General features: G+C 49.6%; 1 protein-coding gene across 5 annotated transcripts in view; it reads right to left on the bottom strand.

Annotated features, from left to right (window-relative positions):
* Positions 1-24,998, bottom strand: part of PLXNA4 (plexin A4) — a 600,353-nt gene that overhangs the window by 13,048 nt on the left and 562,307 nt on the right. For all 5 annotated transcript variants that reach the window (XM_083460906.1, XM_083460907.1, XM_083460910.1 and 2 more), the window contains 4 exons: positions 22,008-22,107; positions 19,527-19,717; positions 14,817-14,986; positions 9,915-10,127 (listed from right to left, as the gene is read on the bottom strand). In XM_083460906.1, coding sequence (XP_083317032.1) covers positions 9,915-10,127; positions 14,817-14,986; positions 19,527-19,717; positions 22,008-22,107 — 674 coding nt within the window. The remainder of the gene's footprint in view (positions 1-9,914; positions 10,128-14,816; positions 14,987-19,526; positions 19,718-22,007; positions 22,108-24,998) is intronic.

Raw genomic sequence — 24,998 nt, 5'->3', positions numbered from 1 at the left:
AGGTCCTCGGCGTGTACATGGAACTGGGCACAAACGATGGCATCACCTCCATTTCCCAGGCTTGTGGTGCCTCTCTGTGTGTCCAAAAAATATGAGTGACAGCTTAACGTTCTGGCTTCACTCTCCTTTACTTGCGTACCTTCCTTTCATGCTGTTCCTTGTTGTATGGAAATGCTTTATTGCTTGTGACAAATGCAATTAAGCTGCACTGATCAAGTTCTAAGTAGTGTTGCGGATTTGGCAGCAGGGAGAGGAACCAAAGGTCAGCTGCGGCCCCTTCTCTCTCAGCTCCGCCACACCACTGCATGTTAACAAGCTGGTCCCTCTTGGAAGATCTGCTCCTCCCTAGGGCTCTGGGATAGCTCATCAAACGCTGCCAAAGTCACAGGATTTGCCGACTCCAAAGAGGAGGCTTTGACACCAAAGGGGGCTTCAAAAGGAGAGGAAGAAGAAAAGGGTCCAGTCCGGTGGCTCCAGGGCTAATTTGCGCTGTCCTTCTCTGAAACCAAAGAGCTGAGGTCAGCCTTGGATCTTGGCTCCTCTGATCTCACTTCAGAGACAGAGGAAGGGACCTCAAGCGCCAAGAGACGCGATGAATAAAAGATGGCTGAAGGTATCCTTGACCTCTGTAGAATGTCTGCAGTTACAAAGTTGTGTCTGGGGTGGCACAAAAGTTTAGCATGTGGGCAATCAGCTCCCATGTCCCTTAAGACGCCTAAGTTTTATATTCTACCATACAAACTTGCCTTTGGAAGGGAGGACATTAACTTAATGGGAGGGCATCCACCCACTGAGCATTGAAAGAATGCTGTCTGAAACCTTCAAGAGCCACAGTCAGTATGGACAGCACTGAGCTACATGGACCAATGGTCTGACTTGGTATAAGATAGCTTCCTATTGTTCACTGGCATCCATCTATCTTGGGAGACAATGGAAGAGTACACCTTGAGGGGCGGTCAAACTGTTGGAGAGTTATAGCACCTGCTGTGCCTGTAGAGACCAATATGGGAGAGACATGTTTCGTTGCAGCTGGGGCAGATGAAGGTGTCCGGTTTTGCTGCTGCACATGCACCATGGCATTTCTTCTCTCTGTGGTCCTGCCAGCCGTTATTCCTCCTTTGGCCACTACTGTGGATGCACGACTTGACTGCCTGTCTCCAGGCACTGCAGTCATCTGCAAGGGATTCCTGTTTGTGGGCTTCCCAGAGGTATCTGTTTGGCCCCTCTGAGTACAGGATGTTGGAGAAGATGGACCACTGGCCAGATCCAGCAGAGCACTTCATACATTCTTAATATCTTTTTTTAAAAGGGCAGGTGGCACATCCCCAGGCGAAATGCAGCCCTCTTGCTCTTGGTCATCAGGACTCTCCCCGAGCCAAACCCTGTGTGCTGGGCCCGGGGGTAACCCGTGAAACATGGTCCAGGACTGAACCAGAATCCGGAGGTTCCGCTAGGAGTCAGTCCAACAGGGCCAAAGGAGGACACGCGGCAGGAAACCAGGCAAGGGCAGGTACAGGATCTCAGGCAGGATCTAGCATACAGCAATGTTGCTCCTGCAACCTGGGGCGGGGTCCGACAGCCTTTTATCTTGGTCGGGGTAGCGGCCGGTCCTGATCCCCCGGCGACTCACCTCCCTGTTTTGCCTGAAGGTGAGCACTCCTCCTGCGAGTACTCAGGTCTCTCCTTCTCTCTGCAGCTCGGGAGATATCGGTGGGTTACTAGACCCAGGGGCCGCCTCAGCCTCTCCTGACCCAACTGGTAGTGGAGCAGCTGTAAGTGATGGCCCAGCTGGAGGCAACGAGGTAATCCCCACATCTGGAGCCAGGGCAGGCTCAGGCCCCTGACTCGGTCCAGCCGGTGCTTGTTGCAGGGGAACCTGTGCAGACTGGGGCTCTTCAGGACCAGGCCCCAGACTTGGTTCAGATGATGCCTGAGACAAAGGATCCGGTGCAGACTGAGAGTCCTCTGGTTCCGAGTCTGAGTCCCAGGCCATCACACCCTGTTTGTCACAGGCCACCCTCCCCACTGGCCCCAATCCTTTCCTTCAAGTGCTTTGCCTGGTCAAAATGTATCCTTGACTTGTGGTAATGGCTCCACCCATCATTGGCATGTCTGTCCACCTCCAGAAAGTTGCCCATAGAGGGAATTGTGCTGCAAAAAAGGTCCCAACCCTGTTTTAGCACCTGTTTGCTTACTATTTCCAGAGGAGAAATCTCAAACCAGTAAGTCTTGGGCAACTGCATGCCACTTTTCCCACTGTGGGAAGAAAGTAAGGGGTGGGCCATACTCCTCCTCCTCCTCCTCCTCCTCATCATCATCACCATAGACTTTCATTGCGCTAGCCATAGGCCATGGCATCATTCAGAAAAATAACAAAAGGAAGGGAGGAAGACATTTAATTGCATACAGACAGCCATCCAATCTTAAACAACTTCTCCCCACAATAATACAACAACCAGACTTAAAATGGACACTGGTACCAGAGCCTGCAATAAACCCAGATGCCAATTTTGCTGCCACTTACACCCAGACAACACCATCACTGGCCCCAACATCATCAAACATACCATCTCAGGACTACAGTGGTACCCCGCAAGACGAACGCCTCGCAAGACGGAAAACCCGCTAGACGAAAGGGTTTTCCGTTTTGGAGGCGCTTCGCAAAACGAATTTCCCTATGGGCTTGCTTCGCAAGACGAAAGCCCATAGGGAAATCTCTGGGACAGCGGGGAAGCGCAGCGCATTTAGAAGCGCTCGGGGAAAGCAGCGCACTTCGCTTCTTTCCCTGGAGTGCTTTTAAATGCGGGCGGCTGGGAGGGAATCCCTTGGCCCCCCGCCGGACTTCCCGAAGCTCTTTTGAAGTCCAGCGGGGGGCCAAGGGATTCCCTCACCGCCGCCCGCATTTAGAAGCGCTCGGGGAAAGCAGCGCACTTCGCAGCTTTCCCCGGAGTGCTTTTAAATGCGGGCGGCTGGGAGGGAATCCCTTGGCCCCCCGCCGGACTTCCCGAAGCTCTTTTGAAGTCCAGCGGGGGGCCAAGGGATTCCCTCACCGCCGCCCGCATTTAGAAGCGCTCGGGGAAAGCTGCGAAGTGCGCTGCTTTCCCCGGAGTGCTTTTAAATGCGGGCGGCTGGGAGGGAATCCCTTGGCCCCCCGCCGGACTTCCCGAAGCTCTTTTGAAGTCCAGCGGGGGGCCAAGGGATTCCCTCACCGCCGCCCGCATTTAGAAGCGCTCGGGGAAAGCTGCGAAGTGCGCTGCTTTCCCCGGAGTGCTTTTAAATGCGGGCGGCTGGGAGGGAATCCCTTGGCCCCCCGCCGGACTTCCCGAAGCTCTTTTGAAGTCCAGCGGGGGGCCAAGGGATTCCCTCACCGCCGCCCGCATTTAGAAGCGCTCGGGGAAAGCTGCGAAGTGCGCTGCTTTCCCCGGAGTGCTTTTAAATGCGGGCGGCTGGGAGGGAATCCCTTGGCCCCCCGCCGGACTTCCCGAAGCTCTTTTGAAGTCCAGCGGGGGGCCAAGGGATTCCCTCACCGCCGCCCGCATTTAGAAGCGCTCGGGGAAAGCTGCGAAGTGCGCTGCTTTCCCCGGAGTGCTTTTAAATGCGGGCGGCTGGGAGGGAATCCCTTGGCCCCCCGCCGGACTTCCCGAAGCTCTTTTGAAGTCCAGCGGGGGGCCAAGGGATTCCCTCACCGCCGCCCGCATTTAGAAGCGCTCGGGGAAAGCTGCGAAGTGCGCTGCTTTCCCCGAGCGCTTCTAAATGCGGGCGGCGGTGAGGGAACCCCTTGGCCCCCCGCTGGACTTCAAAAGAGCTTCGGGAAGTCCGGCGGGGGGCCAAGGGATTCCCTCCCAGCCGCCCGCATTTAAAAGCACTCCGGGGAAAGCTGTGAAGTGCGCTGCTTTCCCCGAGCGCTTCTAAATGCGGGCGGCGGTGAGGGAATCCCTTGGCCCCCCGCTGGACTTCCCGAAGCTCTTTTGAAGTCCAGCGGGGGGGCCAAGGGCCAAGCGAATGCCTGCAAGCCTCGCGCACCCGGCAGGAGGTCCCGCCGGGCGCGCGAGGCTCGGGGCGGCAGCCTGTCACCCGAAGCATGGGGAGCCCTTCGGAGAGCTCCCCTTGCTTCGGGCGAATGCCTGCAAGCCTCGCGCACCCGGCAGGAGGTCCCGCCGGGCGCGCGAGGCTCGGGGCGGCAGCCTGTCACCCGAAGCATGGGGAGCCCTTCGGAGAGCTCCCCTTGCTTCGGGCGAATGCCTGCAAGCCTCGCGCACCCGGCAGGAGGTCCCGCCGGGCGCGCGAGGCTCGGGGCGGCAGCCTGTCACCCGAAGCATGGGGAGCCCTTCGGAGAGCTCCCCTTGCTTCGGGCGAATGCCTGCAAGCCTCGCGCACCCGGCAGGAGGTCCCGCCGGGCGCGCGAGGCTCGGGGCGGCAGCCTGTCACCCGAAGCATGGGGAGCCCTTCGGAGAGCTCCCCTTGCTTCGGGCGAATGCCTGCAAGCCTCGCGCACCCGGCAGGAGGTCCCGCCGGGCGCGCGAGGCTCGGGGCGGCAGCCTGTCACCCGAAGCATGGGGAGCCCTTCGGAGAGCTCCCCTTGCTTCGGGCGAATGCCTGCAAGCCTCGCGCACCCGGCAGGAGGTCCCGCCGGGCGCGCGAGGCTCGGGGCGGCAGCCTGTCACCCGAAGCATGGGGAGCCCTTCGGAGAGCTCCCCTTGCTTCGGGCGAATGCCTGCAAGCCTCGCGCACCCGGCAGGAGGTCCCGCCGGGCGCGCGAGGCTCGGGGCGGCAGCCTGTCACCCGAAGCATGGGGAGCCCTTCGGAGAGCTCCCCTTGCTTCGGGCGAATGCCTGCAAGCCTCGCGCACCCGGCAGGAGGTCCCGCCGGGCGCGCGAGGCTCGGGGCGGCAGCCTGTCACCCGAAGCATGGGGAGCCCTTCGGAGAGCTCCCCTTGCTTCGGGCGAATGCCTGCAAGCCTCGCGCACCCGGCAGGAGGTCCCGCCGGGCGCGCGAGGCTCGGGGCGGCAGCCTGTCACCCGAAGCACGGCCGCCCGGAGCTTGCGGGGCGGGAGGTGGGAAGAAGGGCCTCCCCTCCCACCGCCAGCCCTCAGAACAGCCTTCTGAAGGCTGGCAGTGTAAAGAAAAGCCCCTGTCCCCCCCCCAGCCTTCAGAAGAGGTCCGGGGACAGACTGTCCCCGGACCTGGTCTGAAGGTGGTTTCCCTAGGAACGCATTAATTGATTTTCAATGCATTCCTATGGGAAACCGTGCATCGCAAGACGAAAAAACCGCAAGACGAAGAGAATTGCGGAACGAATTAATTTCGTCTTGCGAGGCACCACTGTATTTAATTGCTCATCTTCTAACATTGTGTATTCCATCAAATGCCAACAGTGCCCTTCAGCTCCCTATATTGAACAAACTGGCCAAACCCTATGCCAAAGGATAAATGGACATAAATCTGATATCAGGAATCACAAGATAGAGAAACCAGTAGGAGAACACTTCAGTCTCCTAGGATATACAAGATCTCAAAGTAGCTGTCTTATTACAAAAGAATTTCAGGAATAGACTGGAAAGAGAAGTTGCTGAATTGCAACTTATTCCCAAACTTAAAACCATGGAGAGACCTGGTCTGAATAGAGACATTGGATTCTTATCTCATTATACATGATATAGCTATTTTTAGCCATCTCACCCCTTGCTTTTCCCTGTAAGACCAATTGCAGTTGTTAACAGTTTAACACACCTATCAGCCAATCACCCCTTCCCACCACCCTTCTGAGTAATACCCCTCCCCACCCTCTCGCTATATATAAGGGTCTGTTGACTTCTGTTTCAGTGTATCTGAAGAAGTGTGCATGCACACGAAAGCTCATACCAATAACAAACTTAGTTGGTCTCTAAGGTGCTACTGGAAGGAATTTTTTTATTTTGTTTCAACAAAAGGAAAAACAGCAATAACCATAAAAATCATCAGGCACCACACATACAATATAAACCACGGTCACAACTACTAAGATTGTTTATTGCATAAAATAGAATAGCAGAAGATTCTCTAGTGGGTGGGCCATACCGCACATGGTATCTCCTTGGGCCTCACCCTGTCCCAAAGAACAAGAGGTTTCAGTCATGGATCCAGAGATGAAAAGTTGTAGCTAGTGCTAGTCCTTCTCAGACTGGACCCATTGAAGTTGCGGGACATGACTGACTTTGGTATGTCCAGAGTCTGCTCTGAATAGAATGTGGCTGAATACAAACCAAAACATTCAAATCAGGGGGAGGAAGCTCAAGACCCCCAAGCTGCTGTATCTAGCTCTCAGGACTCTCTTCGCACTCCTCACTGGCCCTTCATTGCACCCCTTCCCTGTTTTATTTTGTCTGGATTGAACCCTGATAAATGCCTCTTGCTCATTTGGATGGAGCAGGCTGTGCATGAATGTACAGTGGTACCTCGGGTTACATACGCTTCAGGTTACAGACTCTGCTAACCCAGAAATAGTACCTCGGGTTAAGAACTTTTCTTCAGGATGAGAACAGAAATTGTGCTCCGGCGGCGCGGCAGCAGCAGGAGGCCCCATTAGCTAAAGTGGTACCTCAGGTTAAGAACAGTTTCAGGTTAAGTACAGACCTCCGAAATGAATTAAGTACTTAACCTGAGGTACCACTGTATGTAGAAACCGGCCAACTGTACAGAGGCGATTTTTTGCATTAATTCCTCCACCCCTTTTGCCTCTGGCCTCACCTGCCACTGGTCTGCGGCTCAGAAGGTTGTCCAAAAGGGAACACAGGGAACCTGAAAAAAAGGTCCCCCATGTCTGATTTAAATAAGCACAGCAAGGCAACCATATGACCTACTTATGGCTTTCTTTGCCCTGCTGAAGGGAATGTGCCTGAAGTTTCGTCCCAGAATATAGAACTAGAGAAATACTTAAGATTTGTTGTTACTGCTGCTGCTGAGCATTCCTATCCTGTTAGAATGCACTTTACATTTCGCTGCAGTTTTTCAAAAGAAAAATGCAAGCCTATTAGGCTCCACCGGCCTCTTTTGTCCCTGATTTTGCTGGCACAACCACTGCCCAAGGGGGAGGCCCTCGCAGGTTAAGTAGCAGGCGCTGCACTGCTACCTTTGTCCGTTACAATACAAATTCTCAATTTCTCTCCTGTGTGCAGAAAGTGCTGCCTGCTCCTTTCCTGGGCGCAGGCAAACTCATTTGCCGGTGGGAGGAGGCCCAAGGCAGCTAAAGACTTCCATGTTGTAGTCAATATTAAAGGCAATTCTTCTCAGCCCAGCAGCCCCGCTGGGTTCCGATTTGACCAGATAATTATTTTTAGGAGCGGCCAGAGACCTCAATTTCTGCAAAGGCAGTTTCTTAGCAACCGAGGGGCCTCTCTGGAGCTACCTTGCTTAATTATGGCCTAGTTTTCATACTGCACCCAAGTTTTTCTTCTTCTTCTTAACTACTAGAGGGAAACAAGCATAGGGAAAGAGGCAGAAGTGGTTCACAGCTGAGTTTGCAAACTCAGGCTGCATTCACCTGAACAAAGGCAAACAGCATTTGTTACTTCTGCAGGGGTTACCTAGAACCGAAAGTATGTCACAGATTTTTTGTCGTTCCACAAGAGCAAATAATTGTCCTTAACAAACCTATCCAAGATACTTTTAATGGAGAGGGGGGTTTTTTTGGTGGGGAGGGGTCTATGTTTTGCTAGGGAAATCCTTGTCCTCCCCTCCCTTCGGAAACTTGGATTTGGATTTGATACCCCGCTTTATCACTACCCAAAGGAGTCTCAAAGCGGCTCACATTCTCCTTTCCCTTCCTCCCCCACAACAAACACTCTGTGAGGTGAGTGAGGTTGAGAGACTTCAGAGAAGTGTGACTAGCCCAAGGTCACCCAGCAGCTGCATGTGGAGGAGCGGAGAAATGAACCCGGTTCACCAGATTACGAGTCTATCGCTCTTAACCACTACACCACACATAAAAGAATTAACAAGCAGTTTATATTTTATAGTCTTTTGGATTCAGTCATCTGGTTGCAAGCAAAAATCGGCATCTCTCCACATTTAGAGTTGGCTACTCTAAACCCTCCCCCTTCTGTCTCCAGCAACATCCTGGGCGCCAACAGGAAGTTCCGCCTCCTCTCTGCATTCTACGTTCTCTAATACGGACGGACCTCCTAGTTCTTGGGGAGGGAGGGTTCCCCCCACTCTCTAATGACATCTCTGCTGGCTGTTCCCTCCCTTCTGTTTCGCTTTCCATTATCTCATAACTAGGCAACTCCTGCCGAAGCTGCTCAGTGTCTGGGTCTCTCTCTACTCCTGAAACTGCTGGAAATGGGGGGGGGGAATCTCCCCCTCCTCTTCAAAGAGGAGCTGATCTGCCTGAGAATGCAATCCCCAATCCTCTGATTCAGACCTTTCCCTGACATAGCTTTTCCTCATCATGGAGTCGGTCCAGCCCCAGGATCACTTTGGTTGAGGAGACTAACCTGGCCCTCGCCTCCTGTGCTGGGAGCCCTGGCAGGACAGGAGAAGGGGTGCATGAGTGTCCCTTAGCCCCTTCCTTCCATTTCTGAAGCAAAGCTGGTGGTAGAAGTGAGGCGAAGCTGACAGATACCCATTTCTCTTCCCTCTCCTTAAGCACAGGGCACCATTGCATCTGCTAAGAGCTGTGAGCTAGGAAATCCTTCCTTCAATTCCACCTAATCTCAGGCATGAACCCACTAGATGGACTTAAGTACCCTCTCAGGCTTAGCCCCTCCTCCACAGCATGGGGGATAATAAATGATACCGTCCGATGACATTTGGGGCTTTTGCAAGGATTACCAAGATAACTTATCTGGAGCACACCAAAGACTCAAAAGTATTATTACTGCCCAATGAAATCGTACAATGCTATTATAGCGTTCCGCTCTGCCCCGCAAATTTGCTGTGGGGAGGTGCCAGCTGATGCGTACATATGCTCTATCCACTGCTTCTGATATGTAAGGGGAGGGCTTTGCTGAAAGAGGAACAAGGCGAAACTCTCGGCTGACGGCAACAGATCACTTTCCCTTCCTGCAACTTACTGGGACTATTGTACTCAATAGTCCTCTCCTCTATGAATTTGTCTAATCCTCTTTTAAAGCCGTCTAGGTTGGTGACCGTCACTCCAGAGGAGCTAATAATAATAGCCCTGAGATGATGATATATTATTATTATTATTATTATTATTATTATTATTATTATTATTTATACCCCACCCATCTGGCTAGGTTTCCCCAGCCACTCTGGGCAGCTCCCAACAGAATACTAATAATAAAAACGTGATAGAACATCAAACATTAAAAGCTTCCCTAAACAGGGCTGCCTTCAGATGTCTTCTAAAAGACTGGTAGTTGTTTTTCTCTTTGACATCTGATGGGAGGGCGTTCCACAGGGCGGGTGCCACTACTGAGAAGGCCCTCTGCCTGGTTCCCTGTAACTTGGCTTCTCGCAGTGAGGGAACTGCCAGAAGGCCCTCGGTGCTGGACCTCAGTGTCCGGGCAGAACGATGGGGGTGGAGACGCTCCTTCAGGTATACTCGGCCGAGGCCATTTAGGGCTTTAAAGATCAGCACCAACACTTTGAATTGTGCTTGGAAACATACTGGGAGCCAATGTAGGTCTGTAAATTTATAACATCACCATCAGCCAGTCAGGTGGGCAGGGTACAAACATACATATAATTGTCATGTCCTTCAGAAACCATCTTAGCCAATGATCACCATCACATCACTGAATTCCAAAAATTAATTTATGCAGAAACATACATTCTTCTAACTGAACCTATTACTAACCCCTTACATAGCAGGGCGTTGGACTAGATGACCTTGGGGGGGGTCTCTTCCAGATCTACAATTCTATGACCGGACAGCCCTAAGTTCTAGTGTTGCAAGAAAGGGTGGGACATACCTTTCCACCCAGTTCTTGTAGCTGGGGATATCCTTGGCGTAGAGGAGCTTATTCGAGGGGGAATCCTTGCCCAAACGGTGCTCTGAGGTCGAACAGGAGTCCATGAAGGTTTGTGCTACCACCGAGAGGCAAGCGTCGGTGATGCTGTTCTTGTGGATGTCGAAGACAAACTGCGGGTTCTTGATCATGTTCACCCAAAACCTTAGCGGCAAGCTTCAGGAAAGAAAGAGGGAGGGAAGGAAGGAAGGAAGAGGAATTCGCTTACTTCCAGCTGTACAGGTTCACCTTGTAAAACACTTTCAAGTGTTAACAAAAAGTCTTCGGCCAATGGAATTGCAACCTTTTGCTTTAATTAGATATGCAAACTTCTTGCAAAGAACTGTTGTAGCTTAAACTGCTGGCATGAAGTCTGAAGCCCTTCAGAGGATAGAGATATCTAGTCTCTTATTATTCTCCTTATTCTCTGACTTGAGGCTTATCCACAATTCCTCTTCCCCTGATGTTCCCCACTTGTTCCCAAGAGTTTTCCTTGGGGAAGGAGTGGGGCAAGGGGAAAACTGATCAGATCCATGCCCAGAAAGCCCAGGTCAAGAGGAAAACCACATGGACCCATGCTTTCTAGCACGGGACAAGTGAAGGTGTAGACGAACCTTATGTTAATCTACCAGAACCACACTTGAAAGCCTCATGATGACCTCGTTCACTTGCATTATGACCTCATTCACTTGCCAGAATGGCCTGTCAGTTCCGCTGGTGATCTGGAAGGTTATATCAATGCTCCCGTTCTGAAAAAGAGTTCCGGAGCTGTGCTACCGCACGGCTGCTCCCAGCTTAGGCAGAACCATACATTGCAAGCGCAAGCCATGGGGTTCCCAGTCTCATGTTGTCCTCTTAAGGCAAACACATGGGGAGATTTGTAGGGAGAGAAACTACAAATGGGAGTGGAGGAGTGTGGGGTGGATTTGCAGCACTGAAGTGGCCTCTCCAGGGTGCAAGCCTGGGCAGTGTGTATGGAGGTCCTGGGCTGCTCAGACAACGAGACCCTGCTCTCAGCCTTGCTGATATGGTCCAAAGGAAAACAAAGGGATATATTTGGCACCAAGGTAAAGGGACCCCTGACCATTAGGTCCAGTCGTACCCGACTCAGGGGTTGCGGCGCTCATCTCGCTTTATTGGCCGAGGGAGCCGGCGTACAGCTTCCGGGTCATGTGGCCAGCATGACTAAGCCACTTCTGGCGAACCAGAGCAGCACACGGAAACGCAGTTTACCTTCCCGCCAGAGTGGTACCTATTTATCTACTTGCACTTTGACGTGCTTTCGAACTGCTAGGTTGGCAGGAGCAGGGACAGAGCAACGGGAGCTCACCCCGTTGCAGGGATTCGAACTGCCAACCTTCTGATTGGCAAGTCCTAGGCTCTGTGGTTTAACCCACAGCGCCGCCCGTGTCCCATTGGCACCAACCTGATGGATATTAATGGTGGGCTGTTAAGCAGAATCTCCTTGGCTGGTCTGAAAGATGCTCCTTCACAAGCCGTTCAAGGCTTTGAAGATGATCAACACCAGCATTTTTAGTTAGCCCAGAAACGGACTGTTAGCTAGTGAAATTCTTTAAGAGGTATCATTTTCCTAGCCCAGGTTTCACCATTCTGGTATTCTCCAAATGCCCTGGACCACAATTCCCATCAGTTCCAATCAGCCTTAACTGGTCCAAGGTGCTCTGTGGCATGGAAGCCACTTGTGCACAACTGGCAGAGTGCACCAGTGAGCAGACATGGGGAATACTGCGTGAGTAAATTGAAAATTGCAATACAAAATAAAAATGTGGGGATTCTTGCAAATGACCACAGTGTCTGGAGACAGACAGTCAGTTCATGCATCCATAGTAGTGATCAGAGAAGATATGACCTCTGGACGGAGCACAAAAAGAAGAACTGGGCGCTTTCATCTGCCCCAGCTGCAAGAAAACATGTTTCTCCTGTAGGGATCTCTGCAGTCATAGCAAGCGCTCTAACTCTGCAATGGCTTGACTTTACCCTCCAATGGTGCACACTTCCAACAGAAGCCAGCTAGGACATCTTTTGGATGAACAGTTGCCTGCCAGACTTCACACCTACAGAACATTTCGTTGCAAGTTCTTAGCTCAGCAGCAAGCAAGCAAGGATAAAAATGCATTGAAAGCCCATATTTTGAGGAAGCACGTTTAGAAATGTGCATTTAGATGCGCATTCAAATGCTAAAACAGCTCGTTGTCTGGCTGTAATGGGATAATCCCCATGTATGCAGCCCTGAGCTGCCATGAAACAAGATGCTGATGATAATTATATCAGAGTAATATTGAATTACATAACAAGAACAATGGTGCTGCTCCTTTGCCAGCCTTGTAGTCAGTGCACCCCATTTGAAGCTAAACAGGAATGGTGACTGCTTCAAAATTTCTTCCTGTTCCAAACCTGTCCAGCTACCTTCAAAGGACCCACGTCCTCCATATGTAAGAACCGTGTTTGATACATGATCCATGAACTGCCAGATAACACAATTCTTTCCCTAACAAAATCCTGGCTATTTCTGTCGATTGCACTTGAATCCCGACTTATTACCGAATCTTCCTTGAGTCAAGGGACTTCTCCCAGCATCTGGTAGCAGAAGATATGTAGAGCAGTGGCTTGGAAGAATGAAGCCAAGGGAAGACAACTTGGAATCATTTGAATCTGACTGAGAAGAGATCATTTTCCCCCTCGTTTCTCAAGCCGCCCCACCTTCTTCTCCCCCCCCCCCGCCCCCCTTAAATAAACCTCCTGCTCATTTAGTCTGAGTGGCTTCAATCAGACTTAGATTAGTGCCACAGATGATGTTAATAATATGCTAATGTTTCATTAGCTGAAAGCTTCTTTGGTTGCCTGGAGTTTCTCTGTTTATTTATTTATTTTTGTGTGTACAATGCCGACAGCCTGCCAGTCAGCAAGGAGGAGATGCTTCAGAGCACCTCTGGCTCACTCGCCTGCATCTCAAGACGTGCCAGCGTCTTTCGGATTCTTGCAGAGAAGGTTGCGACACTTCCTAGCAGACTGGCACAGTGAGAAAGGGAGCCTCCCTCTCCGCTGATCTTTGCGTGTGGCTCCTGTTCCATGGAAAGCCACTTCCGCCCTACAGAGGAGGTGGTATTGCGGGCTTCAAGGGCCCCATGCCATTGGGGGGATTCCCGGCCACGTCACCCCCTGGCCAGCCAATCGGCTGGCTCTGGGGGCGTGGTCTGGCCTATTTAAGGCAGGACACGGCCGGGGCTCTCCCTCTTTGCTGCCTGCCAGCTGTTCCGGTTTTTCCCACCCTATAAGGTTTTCATTCCTTGACCTTGCTAAGGACATTGGTTGGTCGCTGTTGAAGGGCCTGGTAGGAATTTTTCCACTTGGCAAATCGGCACCAGCCACTTGGTTTTTGCCTACCTGGTAGCAAATCGTCACAATTTTCTTGGTATTGGCCGTTAGGCATTGGTATTGTTCTGTAGATGGAAGAGGGGAGGAAGTGCCATCACCTGCTCCACATATTGAAGGGTAGTCCGATAAAGGATTCCAGGGGGCGTGGCCCTGTCCAAAGCCTGGGAGGTGAGGGCCTAAGGCACGCCCCCTAGCGGTGATCCTGGGGGAGTTCTAGTTGATGTGCATCAGCAGGACTCCCCCTACTGGTGGTTAACCCTTCCTGGACTTCAAGCAGATGGGCTGGAGTCAGATATAGTCAGTTAGGTCCAATGCCTAAGCCAATACCAATAAAGTTGTGGCATTTTTAAACCCATTAACCTTAATAGTTGTGTCATGTGTCATTATTTCTACCTGGGGGGGTCGGGAACTCACCACGCAATATAGCAGCAGCCTACAGCTGGGGTACCCAAAGAGGCAGCTGTGGGCTCCATCAGATACCCTTCTTCGTGCTAACCAAGCCCCCATTTAAAAAACAACAACTGAGGGGGTTTCTTGGGTGGCATTCAACCAACTTGTTCTTTAGGGAGAGAATGGGGCATGTATGTGGAGTGGTGGGGAAGCCTTGTGTCCAGATCAAGTGAAGTGATAGTACCATTCTATTCTGCCTTGGTCAGACCCCACCTGTTATGTACTGAGTTGAATAGGATCCAAAAGGCAGCAGTCTGATTGGTCCTAGAACAATAGGGTCCAGAATGCAGCAGTCTGATTGGTCCACAGGAGCCACCCAATCCAGCTCCAGGTGGAAGTGAATCCGCAACCTGATTGGCCTACAGGTGAACACCGGAATTAGCCAATCACGTGGGGCCGATTGTGTAAATAATGTATATAAAGCAGACATTCTGGGGGGAACTTCCATTCCTCCTCACCACTATGAGCTGAATAAAGAGCATGAAATCCACTCTCGACTCCGAGTATATTTCACCACCTGAAAACACTGTGTCCAGTTCTGGGTGTCACAGTTTAAGAAGGATATCAACAAGCTGGAAGGTGTACAGAGGAGGGCAACCAAGACGATCATGGGTCTGGAAACCATGCCTGATGAGGAACAGTTGAAGGAGTTGGGGATGTTTAGCCTGGAGAACAGGTGACTGAGAGGAGACAGAGTAGCCATCTTCAGATATCTCAAGGGCTGTCACATGGAAGAGGGAACAAGCTTGTTGTCTCCTGCTCTGGATGGTAGGACCTGAACCAGTGGATTCAAGTTACAGGAAAGGAGATTCTGACTAAACATTAGGAAGAGCTTTTTGATGGTAAGAACTGTTCAGCAGTGGAACAGATGGTTCTTCTTCATTGGAGGCTTTAGGGCAGAGGTTGGATGGCCAGCTGTTAGAGATTATTTAGCTCTGACCCCTACATTGCAAGGGGTTGGAATAGATGACCATTGGGGTCCATTCAAACCCTATGATGCTACGACAATGTTGCACTCACCAGTTGCTTTTCCAAGTGTGCCGCACGTGAGGATCGTGGATGTTGTGCTTGTCTGCCTGCTCGTCCAAGAAGTCGAACATGTATTTGATGGCCAGGGGCAGGGCACTCCCACGATGCGCTGTGCTGAAGATGGTCTCAAAGAGGTCATCCACAAACTTCTGTAAAGTGCCCTGGTAGGAGGAAAGCAAAAGGAGGAAGAAGAAGAGTAGAAGAAGAATTTGGATTTGATAATCCTGCTTTATCACTACCCTAAGGAGTCTCAAAGCGGCTAACATTCTCCTTTCCCTTTCTCCCCCACAACAAACACTCTGTGAGGTGAGTGGGGCTGAGAGACTTCATAGAAGTGTGACTGGCCCAAGGTCACCCAGCAGCTGCATGTGGAGGAGCGGGGAAGTGAACCCGGTTCACCAGATTACGAGTCCACCGCTCTTAACCACTACACCACACTGGCTCTGTGTGGTGTTGCAGGTGGTAAGCAGGCCCATCACTGGAGGACAAAAGGCTTCTGAACCAATGTGTGAATAGGCTAGATCTATGACATCACTTCTAATGTCACAAAATGTTTTCACTCCGGAATGCACAACTGCCAAAGTTGTCGGATTCCCCGTTGAGCAGCATTCCAGCCTGTGGAACTGATTCTTGCTACATGCCTCCCAAACCACTGAAATGATCTAGGAAGATAAGAGTTGTAGAGTTGGAAGGGACCCTGACGATCATCTAGTCCAACCCTCTGCAAGGCAGGAATGTGCAGGTGTCCATTACGATGCCTTATGAGGAACGGCTAAGGGAGCTGGGCATGTTTATCCTGGAGAAGAGGAGGTTAAGGGGTGATATGATAGCCATGTTCAAATAGATAAAAGGATGTCACATAGAGGAGGGAGAAAGGTTGTTTTCTGCTGCTCCAGAGAAGCGGACACGGAGCAATGGATCCAAACTACAAGAAAGAAGATTCCACCTAAACCTTGGGAAGAACTTCCTGACAGTAAGAGCTGTTTGACAGTGGAATTTGCTGCCAAGGAGTGTGGTGGAGTCTCCTACTTTGGAGGTCTTTAAGCAGAGGCTTGACAACCATATGTCAGGAGTGCTCTGATGGTGTTTCCTGCTTGGCAGGGGGTTGGACTCGATGGCCCTTGTGGTCTCTTCCAACTCTATGATTCTATGATTACAGGGATCAAACTTTCAACCTTGACATTATCAGCACCACACACTAACCAGCTGAGCTAGACAATTGGGTGAGTAGTACACATTGTAGGCTGTGTTTGTGTTTGTGTGTGTTTTTTTACAAAACTGGGTCCCTTTCTTGTCCATGAAGAGCTATCAAAATCTTTGCCCCATCGGTGGCTAGAATTGTCAGCTGTTTAAAGGCTTTGTTCTGGTTTATTATTATTATCATTATTATCAGACTGGGTTGCCCCAGCCACTCTGGGTGGCTTAGAACATAGATAAAAACATAATAAAACATTAAACATTTAAAAAAACTTCCCTATAGGGGGCTGCCTTCAGATGTCTTCTAAAGGTTGTAGAGTTAGTTATCTCCTTGACATATTATGGGAGGGCATTCCACCATTCAATTTTGCTCAAATAAGTTTACATAAATTTGCATGTTGTCCAGACAACAAGGGTCTCATTTTGAGAGTCAAATTAGAGGTGATGGGGACAGCAAGATCCATTTATTACATGTTTGCCCCATTTGTTTATGAGGTGAGGGAATAATAATAATAATAAATTTTTATTTAAACCCCGCCCTTCCCGGTTCAGAAAACTGGGCTCAGGGCGGCTAACAACAAATTTAAAACAATTGATGCAACAACAAAAAAACAGCATAAAATACAGTATAAAACGTGAATAACAATAAATTCAGAATTCAAAAATCAATTTAGAGGGGAAATCCATCCAATAAACATTAGATGATCACCAGGGCTAGCTGGCTAAATTAGTCCTATTTGGGCCAGCGAGGAGACCAGGGGAGAATTAGCTGTGGGATCCCAGAGCGGGTAATCTTCATAAAAAGGGGAGGGGGAGGGAAGGAAGGGGAATAAAAGATAAGGCTAAGTTCAAACTAAAAGCCAGGTGGAATAGCTCTGTCTTACAGGCCCTGCGGAAGGAAGTTAAATCCTGCAGGGCCCTAGTCTCATGGGACAGAGCATTCCACCAGGTCGGAGCCATCACTGAGAAGGCCCTGGCCCTGGTGGAGGATAATCTGACTTCCTTAGGAATGGGAGGGTTAAGCAAATTCAATGGCTACTAGCCAGAATGGTTATGTTTAACTGTGCATGAGAAGAACTAATTTCTTTGGTGTGTCCTGGGTTTTACAACGTTCCATTGGATGTCCGCAAGTAGGCTGAGTTCAGCTTCCTTCGCCCGCTTGGTCCTCTTGATGCAAAATTTAGACCCTACCACCCCCTAACCTCCACCCCTAAGCTTGCCTCACGACGATCCGTTTTCCTTTCCTAACGCAGCGCTGCTGGGGAGCCCCTTCTGCCTGCCCTGCTTCCGAGCAGCGCTGCGAAGTTGTCGGCAAAACCAATTCTGTGTAAATAACAAAGTGCCGGCGCTGAGCGACAAGGAGGTGTTGCCACGCGGAAGGCATCAAGTGTTAAAGCGCCGTGCGTGGCATTCTCGGGCTGAAAGTCAACTGCAGAGAGTTATAGAGCTGTCAGGCAAATCATCTCCCATGAAACGCTGAGCGCGGTGACAGATTGAGTGCTCACCGCCGGCTCGCTCGCCTGCCTGCACCTTCGTACAGGCCAGCACCTTGGCGGAGAGGCTGTTTCCCCTGTCAACCAGTCCGCTGGAAAACTCCATCTCTCTCCTCCTCCGCTAAACACTCCTCCTGATCACCCCCCCCAAACATTAGAGGAGGGAGAGAATGGTTATTGCGCTCCAGACAGCAGGATACATTATGAGGGTGTTCCTCAGGCAGATTTCAGCTTGTTCAGGGTCACAGAGACTCCTGGAAGATGGGAAGTCTGTGCAGCACACAGTGAAATGACTCAGGGGGTTAATAATATAAACACTAAAAAAAAAACAACCTATATTATTAACTTGTAAGATATGGATTTGTTGGGGTTTTTTTTAGTTGTTGTTGCTTTTTTAGTTTTTCAAATGTTGGTTTTTGTGTATTGGTATTTCTCGATATTTTTCGTGTTGTTGCTGTTGTGTGGAAAATACTAATAAAATTATATATATATATATATATATATATATATATATATATATATATATATAGAAAGAAATGACTCAGGGGGAGCTTTCCAGAACCGGAGGACATTTGCCCGACACCGTTGACATATCCATTCTTTGCCTGGATTTTAGCTCTTTCTTTCTTTATATAAATCTTTATTGTTTTAAAATACAATCACACAACGAAGGTAAGTATAACAGAATTAAGTACAAAAATGGGGGGGGGAGATCACAACAAAAAAGGCAAGAAAAGATTTAAGAAGACAAATTTTAAAAAAGGAAAAGAGAAATGATAAAGAAAGACCAAATGTTTATACAACATAATGTCTTAACCAATAAAGTTTTTTAATGAAACTTCCAATCGTTCTCATTATACTTTTTCTCTTGTCATGATTTTATCTCACAGTTTAATTTTATATCTTTTTTCATACGTTCTGCTAGGATGTTTATTTCATTTATTTATTGTATACAAGCATCATTCCAGTTCTGCTAGGATGGTATCATTTTTACAGTATAATCTTATATATCCCTTAAATATTTTCCATTCTCCATATACTTTCTGATTTAAGGCTCCCCTGACTTTTCCTGTCAGCTTTGCTAGTTGGAGATACTCTATCATGTGCTGTTGATGTTGTTTCACATTTCCAGCTTCTTGCTACAAGTATTCTTGCTAAAAATCGCAGTATTTTAGCACTTTCACCAAAACATTTAAATACATGCCCTGCAACATCTCTCCAATGAAAAAAGGGACATCCTAAGGAAAAGTAGGGCATTCAAAAACAGGAACCGGGACGGCTTCTCTAACTCAGGGACGTCCCAAGAAAATAGGGACAGTTGGAGGGTCTGTAAATATGTTATTTAAAGAAATAATAGTGGGAATATTTAAATAACTCTCCCTGGTTGCTAAGGCTCTTCTTGGAAGCCATGTTGACGCTTTCCCTTCAGAAGGCCCAAATGATTTGTGACTGACATTCACCTTGCCCTATAAGCAATGCCAGAACTCTGGAATCCCCACCCTTCCGGAGGTGTGGCAGGCTAGATTGCTTTACATTTTCCCAGCGACATCTACACTAGCTTGGTGATGTCCACAGAATGGACGAAGGCAGGATCCCCAAGGATGTGGTCTAGAGGACTTCTGGCACCAGGCCCAACTCTGCGTTACGAAAATGTCTGCAAATGGGATATGAAGGCTGGCAACCATAGGTACTAGAATATATGCATAGACTTTAGATATCTTTGCAGTGATTGTGAACAGTAACAGTTGCATTTAAAGGGGTGAAGTCTGGGTACCTTCTGAATAGCAGGAAACACTGCAGATGAAGAGGTAAACCCAGCCGCAAAACCATCCTCTCATCTCTTACCTGCCAAGACAAGGGTTTGAGCCCTACGTGGGACAAAATATTCCTGTGTTGCAGAGGGTTGGACTTCCAAATTCTATGCTTCTAAGATCCCAAGAGTACTGGTACCTTCTGTCCTCCAAAGCCTTCTCCACCAAATTATTCCCTGGTCCCCACAACCCTTCCCTACCTTGGTGGCTAGCAGCCTGGTCAGGTAGATCTCTGACACCATCTTGCTCCCTCGATCGCCCTCCTTCTGATCTCCGTGCTCGTGGTTCTTGACCAGATGCCACATCTTGACTCCACTCTCCAGGTCGGGTGTGATCATGGGCGTCCGGGAGCGCAAGCTGTCTGGGCTGCCTGTGTAGCGGATCATGTTTTCTGAAAGGGAGAAATCCCATAGCTTCAGGATGTTTTCTTCAAGGACAAGCTGGGCAACCAGGTCTCGGGGGCCAGTTCTCCTGTGAGATCGCCTTACCCCATATATGCCAAATCAACTGCTTAGATCGGCAGAACTGGCATTGCTACAGGGCCACATAATATGTGTTCCACATTTGTAAGGAACTGGCCATTTAGTATGGCAGCATGTATACTTTGGAACTCCCTGCCTATTGACCCGAGGCAGGTTCCTTTGCGGTATTCTTTTTGGCTCCTTTTAAAAACATTTTTGTTTAGAGCTGTGTCTCTCAAACTTGGATCTCCAGTTGTTTTTGGACTACAATTCCCATCCTCCATGGCCATTGGTCCTTCTAGCTAGGGATGATGGGAGTTGTAGTCCATAAACAGCTGGAGACCAAAGTTTGGGAAACACTGGTTTAGATAAACATACATGTTTAGAAAGCTGGCTGGGAACTGTAGTCCAAAACATCTGGAATGCACCAGGTTGGGGGGAAACTGTTATAGTATGCAAGACTGTCTTTCTCTTCTACCACCCCCCTGAAGCTCTTTAGCTAGAGTTGGCTATGTATCTGTTCACGTGAACACGCACAATAATCTCTTAACCACGCTGGGCTTTTGAGCCTACTATTCTGGCTTGGTGCCATAGCTGTCAACTTACAGATTTGAAAATAAGGGACCAGCAGCCTCGAAAATAAGGGATCAGCAGCCAAAATAAGGGATTTTCTGAGTACAGGTATGTTCAACTTCTGAGCCCCTCCGAGCCAAAGGCAGAAAGCCCAGCCAGCAGCCAAATGAAGCCTCAAGTGTTAGTTCCCACAGCACAGCAACCCGGCAAAGGGGATGCAGCAAGGGAAACCACTGTCACCTCTCCGCTGGCAAGCGCTGAGCAAAGGCGAGTCCCCAGGCAACGCAGCCGATTTGATCGGCACAAGGCATGCAAGCTCCACCACCCCCAGTCGTTCTTAGACTCCTTATTGGGTGAGCAACGCAGCCAAGCAACACAGTTGGAGCCTCCCTCCTCCCTGGCCAGCAGGGAGAGGAGTTGCTTCCTTTGAAACCCGGGAAATTTAAGGGACATCATCAATAAGGGACAGCAGCAGGACATGGCGCTGGAATAAGGGACTTTCCTGCCAAATAAGGGACGGTTGACAGCTATGCTTGGTGCTCAAATTCCCCGAGTGTGATTTTGACTGCTGCTCTTGTAGATTTTAGAAGGATATGCAAATCATGACGCTGAATGGGGAACACCACACTTTATAAGGTTAATGGAAAAAGTGGGACCAAATTGTCATCTGCCATGAGCTAAGATCAGAGGTCACAATGGAGGGCAAGATCTATCTTGGAAAATGCACTAATGAGTTGCAAGCTGTATTAATTACTGCCAGGAGCATCCTGGAGCATCGTGGACAGAGCTTAAGTTATTGGTCTTCATCTGCTGGGTCATGACCTGACCTGAGGTGGGTTGTATCAGAATGTGGTGCTACCATTTTTTTCCCTTTCTTTTTAGCCCTTCCACCCCCACCAGGGAAGAGTCAGGAGTGCAAAACAGATACTTGGGGTAAGCATGCACCGTAAAGGGGTGTGAAATCTTCCTTCTTCTTTCCACAAATATCTCCACCTCTCCAAATAATGGCATGAAAACCCAGCACAACCCAGAGGTGAATCCAACCAACTTCAGTGCAGGACTTTACAAGGCAATTCCAGACTGCCACTGTTTTGGGGCGAAATTCAACCACACACTGGCAATTTGAGGTTGCTCTGTGATAGGTTTATTTGGAGCTTTGTGGCATATCATGAGGAATAGGTAAAACGTAAAGGACAAGGACCCCTGGACAGTTAGATCCAGTCAAAGGTGACTATGGGGTTGTGGTGCTCATCTCGCTTTCAGGCCGAGGGAGCCAGTGTTTGTCCCCAGACAGCTTTCCGGGTCATGTGGCCAGCATGACTAAACAGCTTCTGGAGCAACTGGACATCATAACAGAAACCAGAGTGCACAGAAACACCATTTACCTTCCTGCCACAGCAGTACCTATTTATCTAGTTGCACTGGTGTGCTTTCAAACTGCTAGGTTGGCAGGAGCTGGGACAGAGCAATAGGAGCCCACCCCGTCACGGGGATTCAAACCACTGACCTTCCGATCAGTAAGCCCAAGAGGCTCAGTGGTTTAGACCACAGCGCCACCCGCATCCCTATCATGAGGATGACCAGGATGTGAGCCTTACACCCTGGCCTGGACTCCCTTCTCTCTCCTCAGCGTGCCCAGGCTCTTACCATACTTGCTAGCAGAGGTCCTGGAGACGGTGGAATTGTTGACAGCGTTGTAGGCTGTCACCTGCTTGGACACCAGAGCCACTACGGATCCATCGGGCACCTAAAGAGGGAAAGAGCCATAGTGTCAGGGACTGGACTGAAGAGGAATGGTGGAGCCTAGCCCCCACTCCTCCTGAACCTTCCCAAGAGGAGGAGGACAGGATAGATTTACAACAGTGGTTTGCAGAAGGTCATGGCTCTGAGACGGAAGAAGGACAAAGCTGGGAGATAATGGAAGAAGAGGAGGGGGAGTGTTAGGATCGTCCTACACTTGTGTAGGACCCTGGTAGAGACACATGCCCAACTGGCATGTTCTCTCCCTCCTGGTCGGTCGTTTGGGAGCTTCAAAAGCTTTCTCCAGTTCTGGGAAAGATCCCGATCCGAAACCCTGGAGAGTCACTACCAGTCAGTGTAGACAGTACTGAGATAGATGGACCAATAGTCTACCCCAATGTTCCTAAGGAAGTTGCCTATCTCTGCCACAGGCTACACAACACATACAGCCAGCTTTTATCAGGAGAGAGAAGGGGGAAATGGCAGTGAGGTCAGCATGGTGCAAACACACCAGCGGAGCCAATCTGGTGCTCTTGCCAGCATTTTTGCACCATGTCAACCTCCTGGGATGCAGCAGTGGCTCAGATGGCAGGCGGTCAGAGGTAAGAATCGTGAAGAATGAAGCCTTGAACAGGCCCTGGGGTTACTTTGCACTTTTGAGGAAGGATTTATGGCTGCAGGTCTCTGGGACTGTGGGCCATAAGAGGCCACCTGAAGCCCAGAAGAGTGGAAAGCTCTCCAAAAGATGGGAAGCCTTCCAGCTCCTGATTGATGCCCTCTCAGAGCCTCTCTTCAAAAAGCAGGCGGAACAATACAGAATATTTAGCTGCGCCGGGAACATCTTTGAAGAATGCGTAATTCCGAGAAGAAAGGGAGAGGGAGAGGACCTGGGGAAGAGACGCCAGCTCTTCTACCAGCAATAACAATAATTAGCACTTAACACAGAGTGCCTTCATCTTCAAAGCATCTCTGAGATGCTAATTAGCCAGCTCTTCATGGAGCCCAGAAAGGTGGCTTTTAACACCTGCAAGTTAGTCTTCTCGTCCTCGCATGAAGGGAGGAGGGTCAACAGTGTCCCACTGAAACATTGGTGGCTATCCAATTGGTGGTATAAGATCTGCACACTAATAGCCTTTTGCTAAAAAGCCTCTTGTGGCTTTCAGGTTTGCCTGCCTTCTGCAATTCAATCCCTTCAAGTTCTCAGTTGTAATGTTGGAAGGCTGGGACTGAGTAGATCTAACAGATCTTCCACTCCAGCCTCCTGATCGAACTAAGGACATGTTTCTGGAAGAATCCTGTGCGATCCTGAGGCAGCTCTAGACACAGACGTTTGTGTGCTGTTATTATTATTTATTATTTCGGTCACAGACCAGTTCCAGCTCACATACAATGTCAAGGAAGTCATAAAACATGACAGTGATACATTTGAATTTACAATTAGGTATAACAGGGACAATACAGATACAGCAACAGTTAAAAATATATAAATTAAAACTTAGTCACTAAAATCTAACCTAAAATTAATGGGTGGTGGTGGTGTTGTTTGAAAAGTGTGGTTAAAATAGCCATTTGAAGGTGGCGGAAGCAAGCAGGGATGAGCTTCTGATCTGGATGAAGCCCCTCTCCAGTGGCCTTTGCGAACAGCACCCTGCGTCGTGATATTTAGGTGTCTACTGGAAGCGTTTTTGTTTAAGAAGGCTTTCCCTGAGGTATAAGCCAGTCATTCCAGAAATATCAGAACCACAGGACTGTAAGGTTGAAAAGGACCCCAAGGGTCACTGAGTCCAACCCCATCCAATGCAGGAATCACAGCTAACTAATCTTTCACGGATGGCCATCTGACCTCTGTTTTAAAATCTCTGCCTGCCACCTCTGTTCCACTGCTGAACACCTCTTACCACAGCCAGTGGCTGAGGATGCTGGGTTCTGTAAGGCAACAACATTTGGTGGGTAGCATGCTATCTAGCCCTGCCTGGCTGCAGCACAGCTTGCTTTCAAGGCCACTGTCAGTGGAAAACTGCCAGAGAAACATCAGAGGACCTTTCCATGCTGGGTCAAGAAGAAATGGACCTCCATTTCCACCCTTGGGCCTCCTCTTCCACCCATAGATCTCCCTCTCAGCTTCTGTAGAGGAGACTTGTTGTTGTTTAGTCATTTAGTCACATCCGACTCTTCGTGACCCCATGGACCAGAGCACGCCAGGCACTCCTGTCTTCCACTGCCTCCTGCAGTTTGGTCAAACTCATGCTGGTAGCTTCGAGAACACCATCCCACCATCTCGTCCCTCTGTCGTCCCCTTCTCCTTGTGCCCTCCATCTTTCCCAACATCAGGGTCTTTTCCAGGGAGTTTTCTCTTCTCATGAGGTGGCCAAAGTATTGGAACCTCAGCTTCAGGATCTGTCCTTCCAGTGAGCACTCAGGGCTGATTTCCTTCAGAAAGGAGAGGTTTGATCTTCTTGCAGTCCATGGAACTCTCAAGAGTCTCCTCCAGCACCAGAATTCAAAGCATCAATTCTTCAGCGAATAAGTGACTTGCCTCCATCTGCCATTGTTGGGAACGAAGGCACAGTATCCTCCGAACCTAGCCCTCCCCCCCTTGCCCTGTTAGTTAGCATGCAGGGTCCTCTGGGGAGTTGTGGCATTTCCCTTCAGGACCGAAAGCATCAATCTCCTTCCCCTGCCTGAATGGAATTAACTGCTGTCCTCCTCATTATCTCATCTCCGCTTCCAATCTGTTTCTAATCTGTGGCCTGACATTTCATCCGATGCCATCACAGGGGGAGTGAAGGCGATGCGGGGCGCGCGTGCTGGAATAAAGAAAGGAGTTGGGGGAACGGTTTTCTCTCCTAAGCTGGATATTTCTGATTGAATGTCACCAGGTGACGGAGTCGCCTGTCA

This window comes from Podarcis liolepis (assembly GCF_965112155.1).
Source record: "Podarcis liolepis genome assembly, chromosome: 10".
Taxonomy (NCBI): Eukaryota; Metazoa; Chordata; class Lepidosauria; order Squamata; family Lacertidae; genus Podarcis; species Podarcis liolepis.
The sequence above is the reverse complement of the archived record's forward strand: the minus strand, read 5'-3'. Positions and strand labels throughout refer to the sequence as shown.